General features: G+C 49.9%; 2 protein-coding genes across 2 annotated transcripts; one reads left to right on the forward strand and one right to left on the reverse strand.

Moving 5' to 3' along the window:
* Nucleotides 1-1,079: 1,079 nt before the first annotated feature.
* Nucleotides 1,080-6,437, forward strand: NCLIV_020250 (hypothetical protein; the record flags this gene model as incomplete). The annotated part of the gene is made up of 9 exons (XM_003882222.1): nt 1,080-1,166; nt 2,077-2,199; nt 2,419-2,928; nt 3,269-3,623; nt 3,983-4,082; nt 4,444-4,559; nt 5,011-5,106; nt 5,515-5,678; nt 6,318-6,437. 9 exons carry the CDS (start codon nt 1,080-1,082, stop codon nt 6,435-6,437), a joined length of 1,671 nt encoding a protein of 556 aa, XP_003882271.1.
* Nucleotides 6,438-8,152: 1,715 nt separating this feature from the next.
* Nucleotides 8,153-12,568, reverse strand: NCLIV_020260 (putative isovaleryl-coA dehydrogenase; the record flags this gene model as incomplete). Its single annotated transcript, XM_003882223.1, has 9 exons — nt 8,153-8,239; nt 8,588-8,642; nt 8,936-8,985; nt 9,454-9,535; nt 9,825-9,903; nt 10,178-10,246; nt 10,557-10,637; nt 11,915-12,041; nt 12,494-12,568. 9 exons carry the CDS (start codon nt 12,566-12,568, stop codon nt 8,153-8,155), a joined length of 705 nt encoding a protein of 234 aa, XP_003882272.1.
* Nucleotides 12,569-12,848: the final 280 nt, after the last annotated feature.

Genomic DNA, 12,848 nt, shown 5'->3' on the forward strand with positions numbered 1-12,848 from the left:
ACGGAAAGCCAAAATTCGTAAACACTCGGCACACACGGAAAGGAAGATCTCTTTTCTATTCTGGAGTCACTGACCTGTGAAGTGAGTTCCTAGTCTTTAGGCGTTGAGTGCACGCTCCGGAAGACGATGCTATACAGTCACGCAGCAAAGCTTTGAAACTCTGTTGAGAGGTGCTGTCCTCAGTCTGTTTGTGGCACACAGTTTTCTCACCGTCAAGGTCTACGAATGTCGTGTGTTGCCCGCGGTGCAATGACACCGAAAACCATATGAAATGCGAGAATGGAAGGGCTGTTGTTCAAATGTGCCCCGTTGAAGATAATTCCGGGCGGCCGCAAAGGCACCGTCCACCGCCTTTGCGACTTTTTTCTCTGCGAAAATCAGGGAGACAGACCATCTACCCTTCAGCGCACATGCAACCACCGTTCACGCTGCGTTTGCGCCACACTCGACCCAGAGAGAGTTGGTAGCCTGCTGATTGGAGGGCATTTCCAGCAAGCGTTGGGCTCCGATTGTTCAAGCGTTTGGCAACAAATCCGCAAAAACTGTGAAGAACTTACACAGAAGTGGACTGGTTGCTTGCGACTTGCATGTAAAGTGCTCCGGACGACGGACCCGCCGCAGTCGTTCCCACCTCTGCCCACACACAGGCACCACCATCTGTATCACTAGATTTCGTGTGTCTTCGAGTTCTCTTCTTGTGCTCCCCCGTTCTGTTGTCAATTCGGTGACGCGCACGTCTTAGCAGTCACCGTTTTTTATAGACGCTGTCGCACTCTCTACTGACTGGGAAGGGGGCGGCACTGCCCGTATCACTCTCCTTTCCTGTATGAGGTCTTTTTTTCCACGGTCTTCTTGTACACACGCGGTCGGCCGTCAATCCACCAAGCCAGAGTCCGTCGTTCCGTAATGCCTTGAAAGAGTCATCTTCGAGGCGTTACTTGGCGTTACTTTCACGTATCTGGGGTGCCGCGGCAGGCGGTGATCTCACTCCGCCAGATTCAACAGGCAAGACGTGTGGACGGCGACTACATTTTCGTCAAGCTCGTTGAGCACCGTTTCGCTCCTTACGCCTCGCCACCATGATTCGTCCACAGGGTCCCGTCCTTGTTCTCAAGCAGAACACCAAAAGAGAACAAGGCAGGAAAGCACAACTGGCAAACATCCAAGTAAGCTTGTCTTTTGGGAAGCGTCGTCCGTCAGGTACTCCCCTCGCTAAGGAGCGACATGGGGAGACGAGTCCTTAAAAAAACAGCCCCAGAGCAGGAGAGCGGAGGACTCGGACAGAGAAGCGAATGAAGGGAAGGGGGACTCCCCAGAAAAAGGTAGTTTGTATAAACCTAGGAATCCCAGACCGAACCTGCGATAGATAAATATATCTTGGATGATTGTATATTAGCGGCTAAATGTCAATCAAACATGCGAATTTTAGGTTTTCCATGAAATCTATTTGGAAGAAGAGGACAGAGAAGAGGCGCCTGGAGGCGAGGGAAACGGGAAAGCGGGCGACGGAGACCGGGTGATGTGGTAGCAGGACGGCTCCGGCTTCTCACGGGAGAAAGATGCGAAAAGAGGTGACGAAAAACCGAGGGAGGAAATGGAAGAAAAAGAGCGTATTTCAGCTGCATTGGGATAGGCACTTCCCAAGGAAGTCGAGACGTGAAATGGAATTCTTGCACCCGCTTCGAGTGTGATCGCATTGCTTGCTGCGTGCCTGGCAAAACGCGCAGTTCTAGTGGTTTTTCATCTCACCAGCTGGCTCTCTGGAAACCAGACCACCCAAAGGAAGTCGGTAACGGGATACATGAAGGTTCCTTCTTCGGGTTCACGCCTTGGTCGCTGCAGGCTGTGGCTGACTGAATTACTGGTGGGAGAAATGTTCAGGAAGCGGGGTGTACGTACACTCCGGGATATTTCGGAACGAAGCAGAGATGCGGTTTCATCCGCCTGAATGCGCCGGACGCGATTTGCGGAGATTCTCTGCGCACGTGCCGGGACCGCCCGTCGTGACGGGAACCTGCAGCCGGTGAAGAGGCAACTCTGTTTTCTCCGCGTTTCGGTTCGTTTTGTGTCTCACAGGCCAGCAAGGCGATTGCTGACATTGTACGCACGACCTTGGGTCCGTCCTCGATGCTGAAGATGCTGCTTGACCCCCTCGGAGGCATTGTGCTCACCAATGACGGCAACGCGATTCTTCGCGAGGTAGGTCTGCGGCGAACCGTAAACGGATTTGTCCAGTATGGAGAGTTGTTTAAGCATACACACGCCGTGCACACCTGGATACGAACGTACATGTACCGATGTGTTTGTATGTCTAGTTGTGGATACACACACACGGTGCAAGTGCGCGGCTCTCCACGGAGAAGCGCGGAGACGGGCTCAGTTGCCTCTTGTTTTTCGTGCCGTTTCAACTTTTTTCAGGTGGATGTTCTTCACCCGGCAGCGAAGACGATGATTGAGTTGTCTCGCACTCAAGACGAAGAAGTAGGAGACGGAAGCACGAGCGTGGTCGTGCTCGCCGGGGAGGTTCTCGCGGGGGCTGTGGATTTGTTAGAGAAACAGCAGCTGCATCCCTCGGTCATTTCGCATGGCTACGTGATGGCTCTGGAAGACACACTAAAGTACATGAACGAAATCGCCATCGACGTGGACGTTAGCGACGACGCGAAGCTGCGTCACGTTGTAGACGCGTGCCTCAACACAAAGTTCTCTTCTCGCTGGGAAGGCCGCATCAGCCAGATGGCCATCGACGCTGTGAGGAAAGTCGAGGTCAAACTGCCGAACGGCAAGAAAGAAATCGACATCAAACGCTACGCCAAAGTCGAAAAGATCCCCGGAGGGGACCTCGAGGAATCCAGAGTCCTCGACGGCGTTATGGTCAACAAGGATGTCACGCATGCAAAGATGCGCAGATACATTGCCAACCCCAAGGTCAGTTTTAGCGAGGGCGAGAGAAAGAGATCGAATGCGTGCGAGCAGACACGGTGCGAGGAAACAATTTTGTCTTTCCGCGGCTACGCCTCTGCATACGCCTATCGTTTTCTATAACAATAGATACGTCTATTTCACGAGATATATACACACGTTTACAGAGAGCATTCTACGGCTCTGAATAGTTTAGTCACACGCTTGTATATACGTCGGCATGTCTTCTCATGTGTGGTCTTGACGGACCCGAGTGTCGCTGTGTGGAGCATAGATCTTCAAGCACTCACGTGCAGAACTGGAGCGGAGCGTCTGTTTATCTGCATGTGCCGGTTCCTCTCTGCAGGTTCTTTTGCTGGACTGTCCGCTGGAGTACAAAAAGGGCGAGTCTCAGACCTACGTCGAGATCACGAAGGAAGATGAATGGGCGAAGCTTTTGGAGCAGGAAGAGAAGGAAGTTCGCGCAATGTGCGACGACATCATCGCGAGTGGATGCAACTTGGTCATCACCGAGAAAGGCGTCAGCGACTTGGCTCAGCATTTTCTCGTGAAGGCGGGCATCAGCTGCATTCGCCGAGTCAGAAAGACTGACAACAATCGCATAGCCCGCGTCACAGGCGCCACCATCGTGAACCGCACAGAAGAAATCACCAAAGAAGACGTTGGCACCAAATGCGGACTCTTCGAAATCAAAAAAATCGGTGAGACGATTCTCCACGGAGCGACCCTCAGCCTGCCCGAGGTCTGGGCCAGGCAACGTCTCTCGCGCTCCCGTTCCCATGGGTACATGCTCTCGGAACATGCACTTTGCAGCTCTAGGGATGCCTACGTGCAGAGACATGTTCACGTGCGACCTGTCTGTGGCTACAAACCTAGGGATTCCCTGTAAAGGAGTCCCCACCTGTAGACGTGTCGCGGTGTCGTCGCGCCTGCACAAACTGACTGCGTCGCGAGTTTGAGGCGCTTCGCAGTGTGCATGAAAGTGCGTGCAGATCTGCTTCCCACTAGGAGTATAGCTGCATGCGTGTGGATGAGGATGGATGTTTGTCCTGTGCGGTAGGAGATGAATACTTTACGTTTCTCACACAGTGCCAGGAGAAGGGCGCGTGCACCATTCTGCTGAGAGGCGGCAGCAAAGATGTCCTGAATGAAGTCGAAAGGTACGTCCAAAGATGGAACACGAAAGCTCCTTGGCGAATGAAAAAGACACTCTCAGGAACTCGTTTATGATCAAAATCCTCTCCAATGTATCTCGTTCATCTCTCCCTTTGCGGTCTTCAAGCACGCGTTACGTAAAGCTACTGGATGTATGCATATTCATGCATCTCCACATTCAAACGTCTGCACAAATGTACACACGTAGGAGATGTGGGAAAAGGCAAGCGAGATGTCGATGTGTGCATGCGGATCTGGTAGACCCGAGAAAAACCTCGTTTCCTTGCCCCCGTAAGCAGTTGAGCGGCGCCAAAATGACGCGGGATGGCGTGAGAGAGTGTACCGCGGATATGCCGGTTTTCACAGAAATCTGCAAGACGCGATGAACGTCGCGAGAAATATCATGCTCGAGGGCAAGTTGCTCCCCGGCGGCGGGGCCACGGAAATGGCGATTTCAGCGCGCCTCCTCGCGAATGCAAAGAGTACGTAGGATACCGTGTCTGATTTTTAGCGCATCTGGCTACTGCGTACATATATACACCTGAGCATCGGGATCATTATTTTCTCGCGACTGGAGAGAGCTGTTGAACTTGGCATACAAATATATATGTATATGTTTATGCATATATATATATATATATATTTTCTTCATGCATGGCTCCTGCTGGCGAGTGTATGGGTCTCGTGTTGAACTTTTTGTGCCTGAATGTAAACCGAAGTCTCCATGCGTCGACGGACAACATCGCGCTGGCAAGGCGTTCGTTGAGAGCTTCGCTTTGGAGTGCCTTCAGCTCGCCCCGCCTCTCTCATTACAGCCTGTACAGCGCGCGGAGCCTGGTGGAGAGCGTCAACTCGACTCGCTTCTTCGAAACCGAGAGTCGGGAGTTGTACTGATGGGAAATTTGGTTCCTGCGGGCGTGTTTTTATTTCCAGATGTCGAGTCCGTGAAGCAATACCCCTACAAGGCAGTTGCGAGCGCCCTGGAGGTCATCCCAAGGACTCTTGCACAAAACTGTGGCACAAATGTCGGTAAGTCTTCTAACAAGGACCGCATTTATGAATATTCGTCTATGTTAGACACGCCCGTTTATGCCTGTATACAGATATCTTTATTTTTGCATAAGCTTGCACGGTAATTTTATTTGAATGTCACCGTTCGCGTACATATATATATATATATATATGCAGGTAGATGATTATTGAGTATGCTGTTGATGCATGTTTTCGTGTTTCTGGAGATTTTGCAATATAGTTACCCATCGCTTTGTGTGCGTATTGATGGGGTACTCGGAGACTCTGGAAGCATCTTTTTGAAGGGAGACTAGGGAGGAAGTCTCAAGCAGCGGATCAGGCGGGATGTCTTGTGCAGGCGGCCCCTTGTACAGAAACGCTGAACTGAGGGGAAGGACAGAACGGTGTGTCTCTGTTTTTCCGCAGTCAAGGTCATGACTGAACTTCGCGCAAAGCACGCCACCTGCTCAGGAGACAGCGCCAAGTGGGGCGTCGACGGCGAGACGGGCGCAGTTGTCGACATGATCGAGAAGCACGTGTGGGATAGTTTGGCTGTCAAGCAACAGATCGTGAAAACCGCTATTGAAGCAGTAAGCAGCCACGTGCGGAATCCGGGGTGTGTAGGCAAAACCCGTTCGAGTGCAGGCGTATGGCTGTATATACACGTGTAACAGAGTTGCCTATTTGCGAGCCTATCCCTTTATATCGTTTATCTCCATGAGTGCGTATACCTACACGGGAGTGTAGACACAGAGATACAAGCGCATGCGTGTACACGTGCATTCATGCCTCGTTTCAGTGAGCGCGCGAGGGAACAAGACCTGGCATTCGCGGAGGACCGTCGAAACTTTGCGTGCATGCACTGCCCTCTTCTCGGGGGCCCCCGGGTTTATGATTCGGCGTATAAATCTTGGAACTCGCCACTCGTGTAACCGCCGGTCGATCTGCCTTTGTGCAGACAAAACTTGATCGCCGACGGTTCTGTCCAGGCAAACGTGAATGTGTAAATGTGCGCCAGTGTATGTTTATATGCACATGTGTGTATGTGCACACATGCACTGGGTGTCTATGGCTGGGGGCGTGTATGTACATTTCATGGGAAGGGCGCGGCATCTGTGTACTCAGGGCGGACATCTTTGATTGAGGGACAGAAGATAAGTAATGGATGGAGACGCTTGCGCATAGGAGAAGGCGTAGTTTCCGAAACGTCTGCTGTTTTTCTGGTTCAGGCGGCCATGCTCTTGCGGATTGATGACGTTCTTTCGGGTGTCAGAAAGGAAGGCACCGGAGCGCCGGGGGACAACATGGAAGCGGACCCTGAGACCTTTGGAGATTCGCGCGACGGATAAACATTTTTTCCGGTTGTCTCGAGACCTTCGGGGAGGTGCACATGCCCAGTCTTTCTCTTTTTTTGTTGCCATCTACAATATCTGTGGCCTGTCAATTGTCTCGCTCAAGCAGAACCCCCGAGGTTCCTGGGAAAGTCAGAGTGAACACTGTTCTGCATATGCACATCTAGGTGTATCTCTATTCCTAGAAGGATTAGGGGATACGGATGCACCGGTGTGTGCCTGTTCATAGCGGTCTGACCCTGTCAACTGTCTCCCCTCAAATCTGCTTGTCGCTAGAGGAAATCTATGCCCCTCGACTATGTTTATTGTGTATGTGCACATATTAAGAACTCTGCATGTTTCTGCAAACAATGTCTAAAAACTATTCATTCAAGCCTTGCTCATGGCCTCTCGCCCGTCTCACTACCTGCATGCACGTAGTTGCCGGTGTCGCGTTTTCCGTGGAAATCTCTTAGCAGCAAAAGGGTTTGCAGTATCTCGCCTGGCACGTGCTTTAGGATATCCTTGCGTATGTAGTCGTGTATACGCACATCCCCCTTTTTTTCACGGACATGAAGTTGTGCATGGGAAGGCACGCTGGAAAAGTCCGCTCTCGGCACACAGGACAAAAACCGGCGCACACTCGCACTACACGCTACGACGCCCGTAGGGCAAGCACCAGTGTTTTTGCTGGGAGAGACGACCTATGGCCTGAGGGTACATGCCAGTGTAAAAACTCGCGTATGTGTTCGCTTATATATGTCGAAGGGACGCCCCTCTCCGACAGCCGGGTACGGCTCCCAGATATAAGTATATGCAAATACACACACCCTGTATATATATATATATATATATATATATATATTTGCATGCGTTTAGATCGCTAAAGGATTGACATGGTCAACAGCCAGTCCACAAGAAATGCCACTTCATAAATGTGCATATATATGACGGACCCTGTAGATGATCTATCAACGTACCTATCAATACATATATACGTGTATACACACATAGATATGTGGGTATTTTGAGACGTGTATGTACTGGTAAGGTCGATAAGCCAATCACCGGGAGATGTTTGCGGCGAAGCATCGGTGAAAAGCTTTAGAAGTCCCAATCAAGACTCCCCTCTCGGAATCTCGAATTCAATTCCCGGGCTATCAGCATGCGCCGAATTTCGGAGGTCCCTGAACACGCGAGTCCCAAACAGGCATGAGTCTCGTTGAGTTACGCAAACAAGACGACATTTTGAACAGAGGAAAGAAGAGAACTCTAGGCGCGTGAAGTCGAAATGCAGTTGCACTTGCGGAATGTCGGTTTACCTGCTCCGATTTCATAGAGCTTGCTATCCCGCAAGAGGCGCCCGGCGGGGTAGTCGTTTGTATATCTGTAAAGAGGAATATGCACCTTTCCTGCTCTATGGGAACCAAGGGAAAGAACACCGTGTCTGCGGAGCCCTAGGCTTCTTGCAAGATGCTCTCCAGGACCGACACTAATCCAATACAATGGTAACGATCCCAGTTTTTATGAACTCGCGGGCTGACCAGTTGCTCTCCACAGTGCCCCGGGCACTACGGAGGCCCCAAGAGACATCCTGGTGTCTGTATTCCTCGGAACACAGAGTTGCGACGAGAAGCGTTATTCGCGCGTCGCCGGAGTGAAGGATGCACACGCAGATGAATCCACGGGAGCGCAGTGTAGCTGCTTTTCCTCCTCACTGCGTCGTCGGTTGCTCACCCGTTTCCCCCCAACATCTGAATTGTATCGAGGGCGACATGCGTTGCCTTCTCTGCGCAGCATAAAATCGCTGCAGCGCAGTCCTGCGCGAACACATGCACAGCGTAACTGCCCCAGGCTCCAAGACATTTAGCGGTGCCAACATAGGTTTACATAGACATATGGACAGGGTTGCCTAAACGAATATAAAAGGTATTCTCATGCATCGGGGAAACTGGAACACGCGTGTACACATGCAAACCTGTCTGCATAACCGTAGAGAGGTCTGGGTCGGGAGACGCCAAAAATGGATGCTGAACCTCCATGGATAATTATTTGAGACCTTCCTACTCATCTGTGTAGAGGCACGTATTGACATAAGCATGCAGCACATATGTAGGTGTATTTGAGTGGGTCTACACTCGGATGAACCAAGGTTTTGCCCTACGTACTGCTCGTCCAGCAGATCCTTCAGAATACGCTCGAGCAACGCTGTAGAGGAAAGCTCTGTAGAGGAGGAACACACAAGCGTAGACTGCGTTGCCCTGGCCCTCCCGTGAGAGAAATAAACCCAGAGAAAAACGTCACAGAAAATTGACATGGTTTCGATGCGAAAAACGCCACTGGTGGGCTGCCACGCACACAGGATTCTTTTCAGCGACTCTGAAGACAGCAGGCAGAAGGACCAGAACAGTAAGTCTGCTGCACACGTACGAATAAATGACTGTATGTATCCGTGGTCGGAAAGAACAGAGCTCTTCACGTGCAGAACGTTCTGGAATTGCATACTTTCTACTCACCGATGAGAGATGAAAATGGTGTATGCGTCCGCCAATTTTCCTTGCATGAGCTGCACCGCCAGACATGCACGAGGAAAAACCAGAGGGGCGAAAGCAAAAGATTGTACACACAGCCACCTGTTATCAAGAAATCAGAGGCTCCCGTACAACCGCAGGCACCATTGCATCATTACAGACTTGCCATTCATCCATACACGCATAAATAAACACGCACACGCATACCGGGCTGATAAGACAACGTACGGGTAGAGCATACGTGAGTTCACCTGTTATACGGAGGTGTTCATGTCTGCATGCATGTGCATTTGAATACCTTCATGCAGGCGTGCATGTGTAGAGTTGTAACCGTTTGCACCTTTGCATATTTGCGAATCGGCATGTGAGCGATTTGTGAACACTCAGGGGCCGAAACCATCATGAAATCAGGGAGACATCTACTGTGTGGTGTCGTTTTCGTTCCCTGTGAAGTTTCCTAGGAACGTCACTGAGAATGGCCAACCGAGTCGCGGAGCATTTACCTGAAAATCCGCCACGGGCTGGCCGAACTGCTGGCGGTGGTTGATATATGGGAAGACTACATCCAAACATGCCGCCATTATGCTGAGAAAACAACCGAGAAAACAAGAGCAGCGGCGCTCAGATTTAAAGGACATGGACCGTCATCCACCGCGTGCATTCCGTTTAGTTCTCTCACAACGTAGCTTCAAGATGCTGGCCAGTGCCATTCGCTCTGCAGAGTCTGCCCATCACTGCCCACTGCATCGTTCTAGGCTATTGCGTACCTACGTCTGCATGCTCATATTTCTAGATATAGATAGCTTTATATATAAAATACCTACGTCAATGTACATGCAAGTTTATCTCGATACTCAAATGTGTCCTATCTCACCCTAGAGGGCCACCAGCGAGAACCAGTCGCTCGGAATCAAGTCCAGACATGAGCACTTTAGCTCCTTCCCCTGGAGTCCCTGAGCAGAAATAACGGGATTTCTTCTCTGTCGAATGGATAATCTTTTCTATTGAACCCAGGTGAGGGCTGTAGGTTTCACTGGGCGGAGGCAAAGAAATCATCTTATATGACACTTTTTGATGGTGAAACACGTAAACGTGGAGACACCGAATTCTACAAGACCGGGCGCGGTGACTTTTGTCGAAAACACATGTCATTTCCTTCTGGTAAACTGGTTGGCGAGACGGAGAAAGTGTCTGCATAGCATGTCGTCGAGCGTGAGGAGTTCTTACCTAAAATGTTCTCAGGAGGGATATGGATGTTGTCGAAAAACAACTCGCACGTTTCGCTGCATCGCATGCCTAAACAGTAAACGAACATGGAAATGCATACCACACCAGGGAGAAATCCGTTGTTACCAACAAAAAACCGAAACGTGCGCAGCGTAAGCACGTACACATCCGCATATGCGTATGCATATGCACATCCACAGTGTACACACATAGATACCACACGCTTCGAAAACTGGTATATGTTAATGCATACCTTCAAGCGTAGACGAATACAAAGGGGAACTTGTGTCATATTGCCATACATCTTATGAAGAGGAAGGAAAGCACCTTGTCAGGGGCTTCATCAGCTCCTATAGAGCGCTGAGGTGTTTTTCCTTACCCAGCTTGTCGAGCTTGTTGCCTCTCGCCAAACCATCCATTCCCTTTTCAACAAGGAAGGCTGTCACTTTCCTCGACGAATCTGTCGTGATGCCGCCAGAGAACAAAAGCCAAAGCACCAGCATTACCCATGTTTTGCTTCAAAAAGGATTGAGGATTTTAAGAGACGAAAGCTGCCCGAAAGTTGTCCCCACGATTATACGCGTCACACAAATGGTACCGGCGCACGCCGCATTTCGCATCAGGTGTGGCAAGCTGACCTTGTTCATCGTTACATTAGACCAGCTCCCGCTCTCTGTGGTTTATTTTTCTGTCCGCTTCCCACATCCAAATGGAGAAACCAAAGGACTGCAAGCGGCTCGACCCAGAGAAGCTGTGTGTCGGGCAGGCACTTCGCAGACGAAAACACTTTAGAGGCGAACTGGAGCCATGAGTAGAAACGTAATGATCAAGCTTGCACTTCATAGGCTGATTGCTTGCGTAGCACAATTTTTTAAGAGCTGAAAGTGCATCTTCGAACCCACACTTACTGTATAGGCCTGGATTCCCTTGTGGATGCCCCGTTGTATCTTTCGCATACACGATGATTACGTCGGCCAGCGTACCGTTTGTAATCCAGCTCTTTGATCCGCGTAAGGAATAAGATCCATCCTCTACAGAGAGGCCATCAAATACAGAGGTTGGCACCTGGTGCTTCTTGCCTCGTTGAAGAAAAAACTTCTCGTGAAGAAATTGCGCTAATATTTAAGTACAATGGCATGTATATAGGGAGGCAGAGAGTAACTCCCGGCACCACAACGAAGTGAAGGAAAAGACTGTCATCACGGAACTTCGGCTCTCTGTTGCAACACGTTTCTCGCTGAATCCTATGTCTTATCTTCAGTTTTAAGGTACGCAGATGCAAATGCATGCGATGCATCTTCCTCAGAGAAAGCAATTCGATGCTCCTGTAGCGGAGTGGTACCGTTTCGACTGGCTTGGCTTCGCATTCCCAAGACGTCACTGCCGGCTTCCTATGCAGAAAAACATATCAACTCAGTCTCACTCGAATAAGCATCATATCATATAGATGGCCATTCGTAGATATGAAAGTGCATATGTTCTGTACACACTGTTAGCTTAAGACAAATGCACACACACATGTAGGTGTGCACATACAAAATTGACGTGTTTATACCGCATATATATATACACATATTATTTATAGGGAGGAGCACATGATTATATATACAAATGCAGGTGCTTCCGTTTCACCTCGTATACAACTGAAGTGTGCTGCAAAACAAAATAACCTGAACATAAAAGAGCCGCGTATGCAGTAAATGATTACCCGGTAGATGGGAGGCTTCACACACTTACCGGTTCGGACATTGCAAGAGCGCCAACGGCATTTCCGCGAATAAGCTGCACCGAAAGACAAGGCACGAGGGGGGGGATGTGTATCGGAGTCACGATTCGGATGCTGTTGACTGACGGCTCTGTCAGCCTACAAGCACAAAGACAATACGCATGAGCCGAAAAGTGCACAGATGCGTTTAAACCTGAATTTTCGAGGCCAGCCTGTGTGTCCTGCTAGAGCTCACGTGTGCAGGAACAAGAGAATTGCAGCGAGCACGGAGACGGAGACACTGGCATAGAAATATGAGTGTGTATTTACATATACAAGATTTATGTTTATATACTAAGGTGCATACCCGAGGAAGGTAGGTCTTACCTCTGGAAGCAGTCTATTCTGCTGCTCTGGCGTTCCCCACCTGGTGATCTGTTGAGACCACACCATGCACAACGGTTTTGAAATGTGAGCCCAGCTATCTTTAATGGTCGAGTTTGATTGCTATTACGGGGCTTCAGAAACGATGGAAAAGCTGTATCTTTGGATTAGGCCACCTTTCCTGGGAGACGTAGCCGTTGAAGGTCCAGGCGTACTCAGATGCTTACCTGGTTTATGCACAGGTTTGAATGCGCGCCGTACGAAAGTCCAATGCCTGCTGAAGCCCGAGAAATCTCCTCCATGATGATCACATGAGAGAGAAAATCGAGCCCGAGGCCACCTGAGAGCAGTAGAAACCCCAGTACACGCAGCAACTCACACACTCACCTTGTAAAACATGTAGAAGGACAAGCATCAAGACGATTCGTCTCCAAGCGGAAGCGCGTTGAGAGTGGTCAGATACAAGGATGCATATATCGGCATAGAGAAGATCATTTCTACAGATATATGTTTGTTGATAACAAAACAGTGGCATATTTATATTGATCCTCGATTTCGACCCAGCAACAGTAAGGAGACGCC

Source organism: Neospora caninum, chromosome VIIa (genome assembly GCF_000208865.1).
Source record: "Neospora caninum Liverpool complete genome, chromosome VIIa".
NCBI lineage: Eukaryota > Apicomplexa > Conoidasida > Eucoccidiorida > Sarcocystidae > Neospora > Neospora caninum.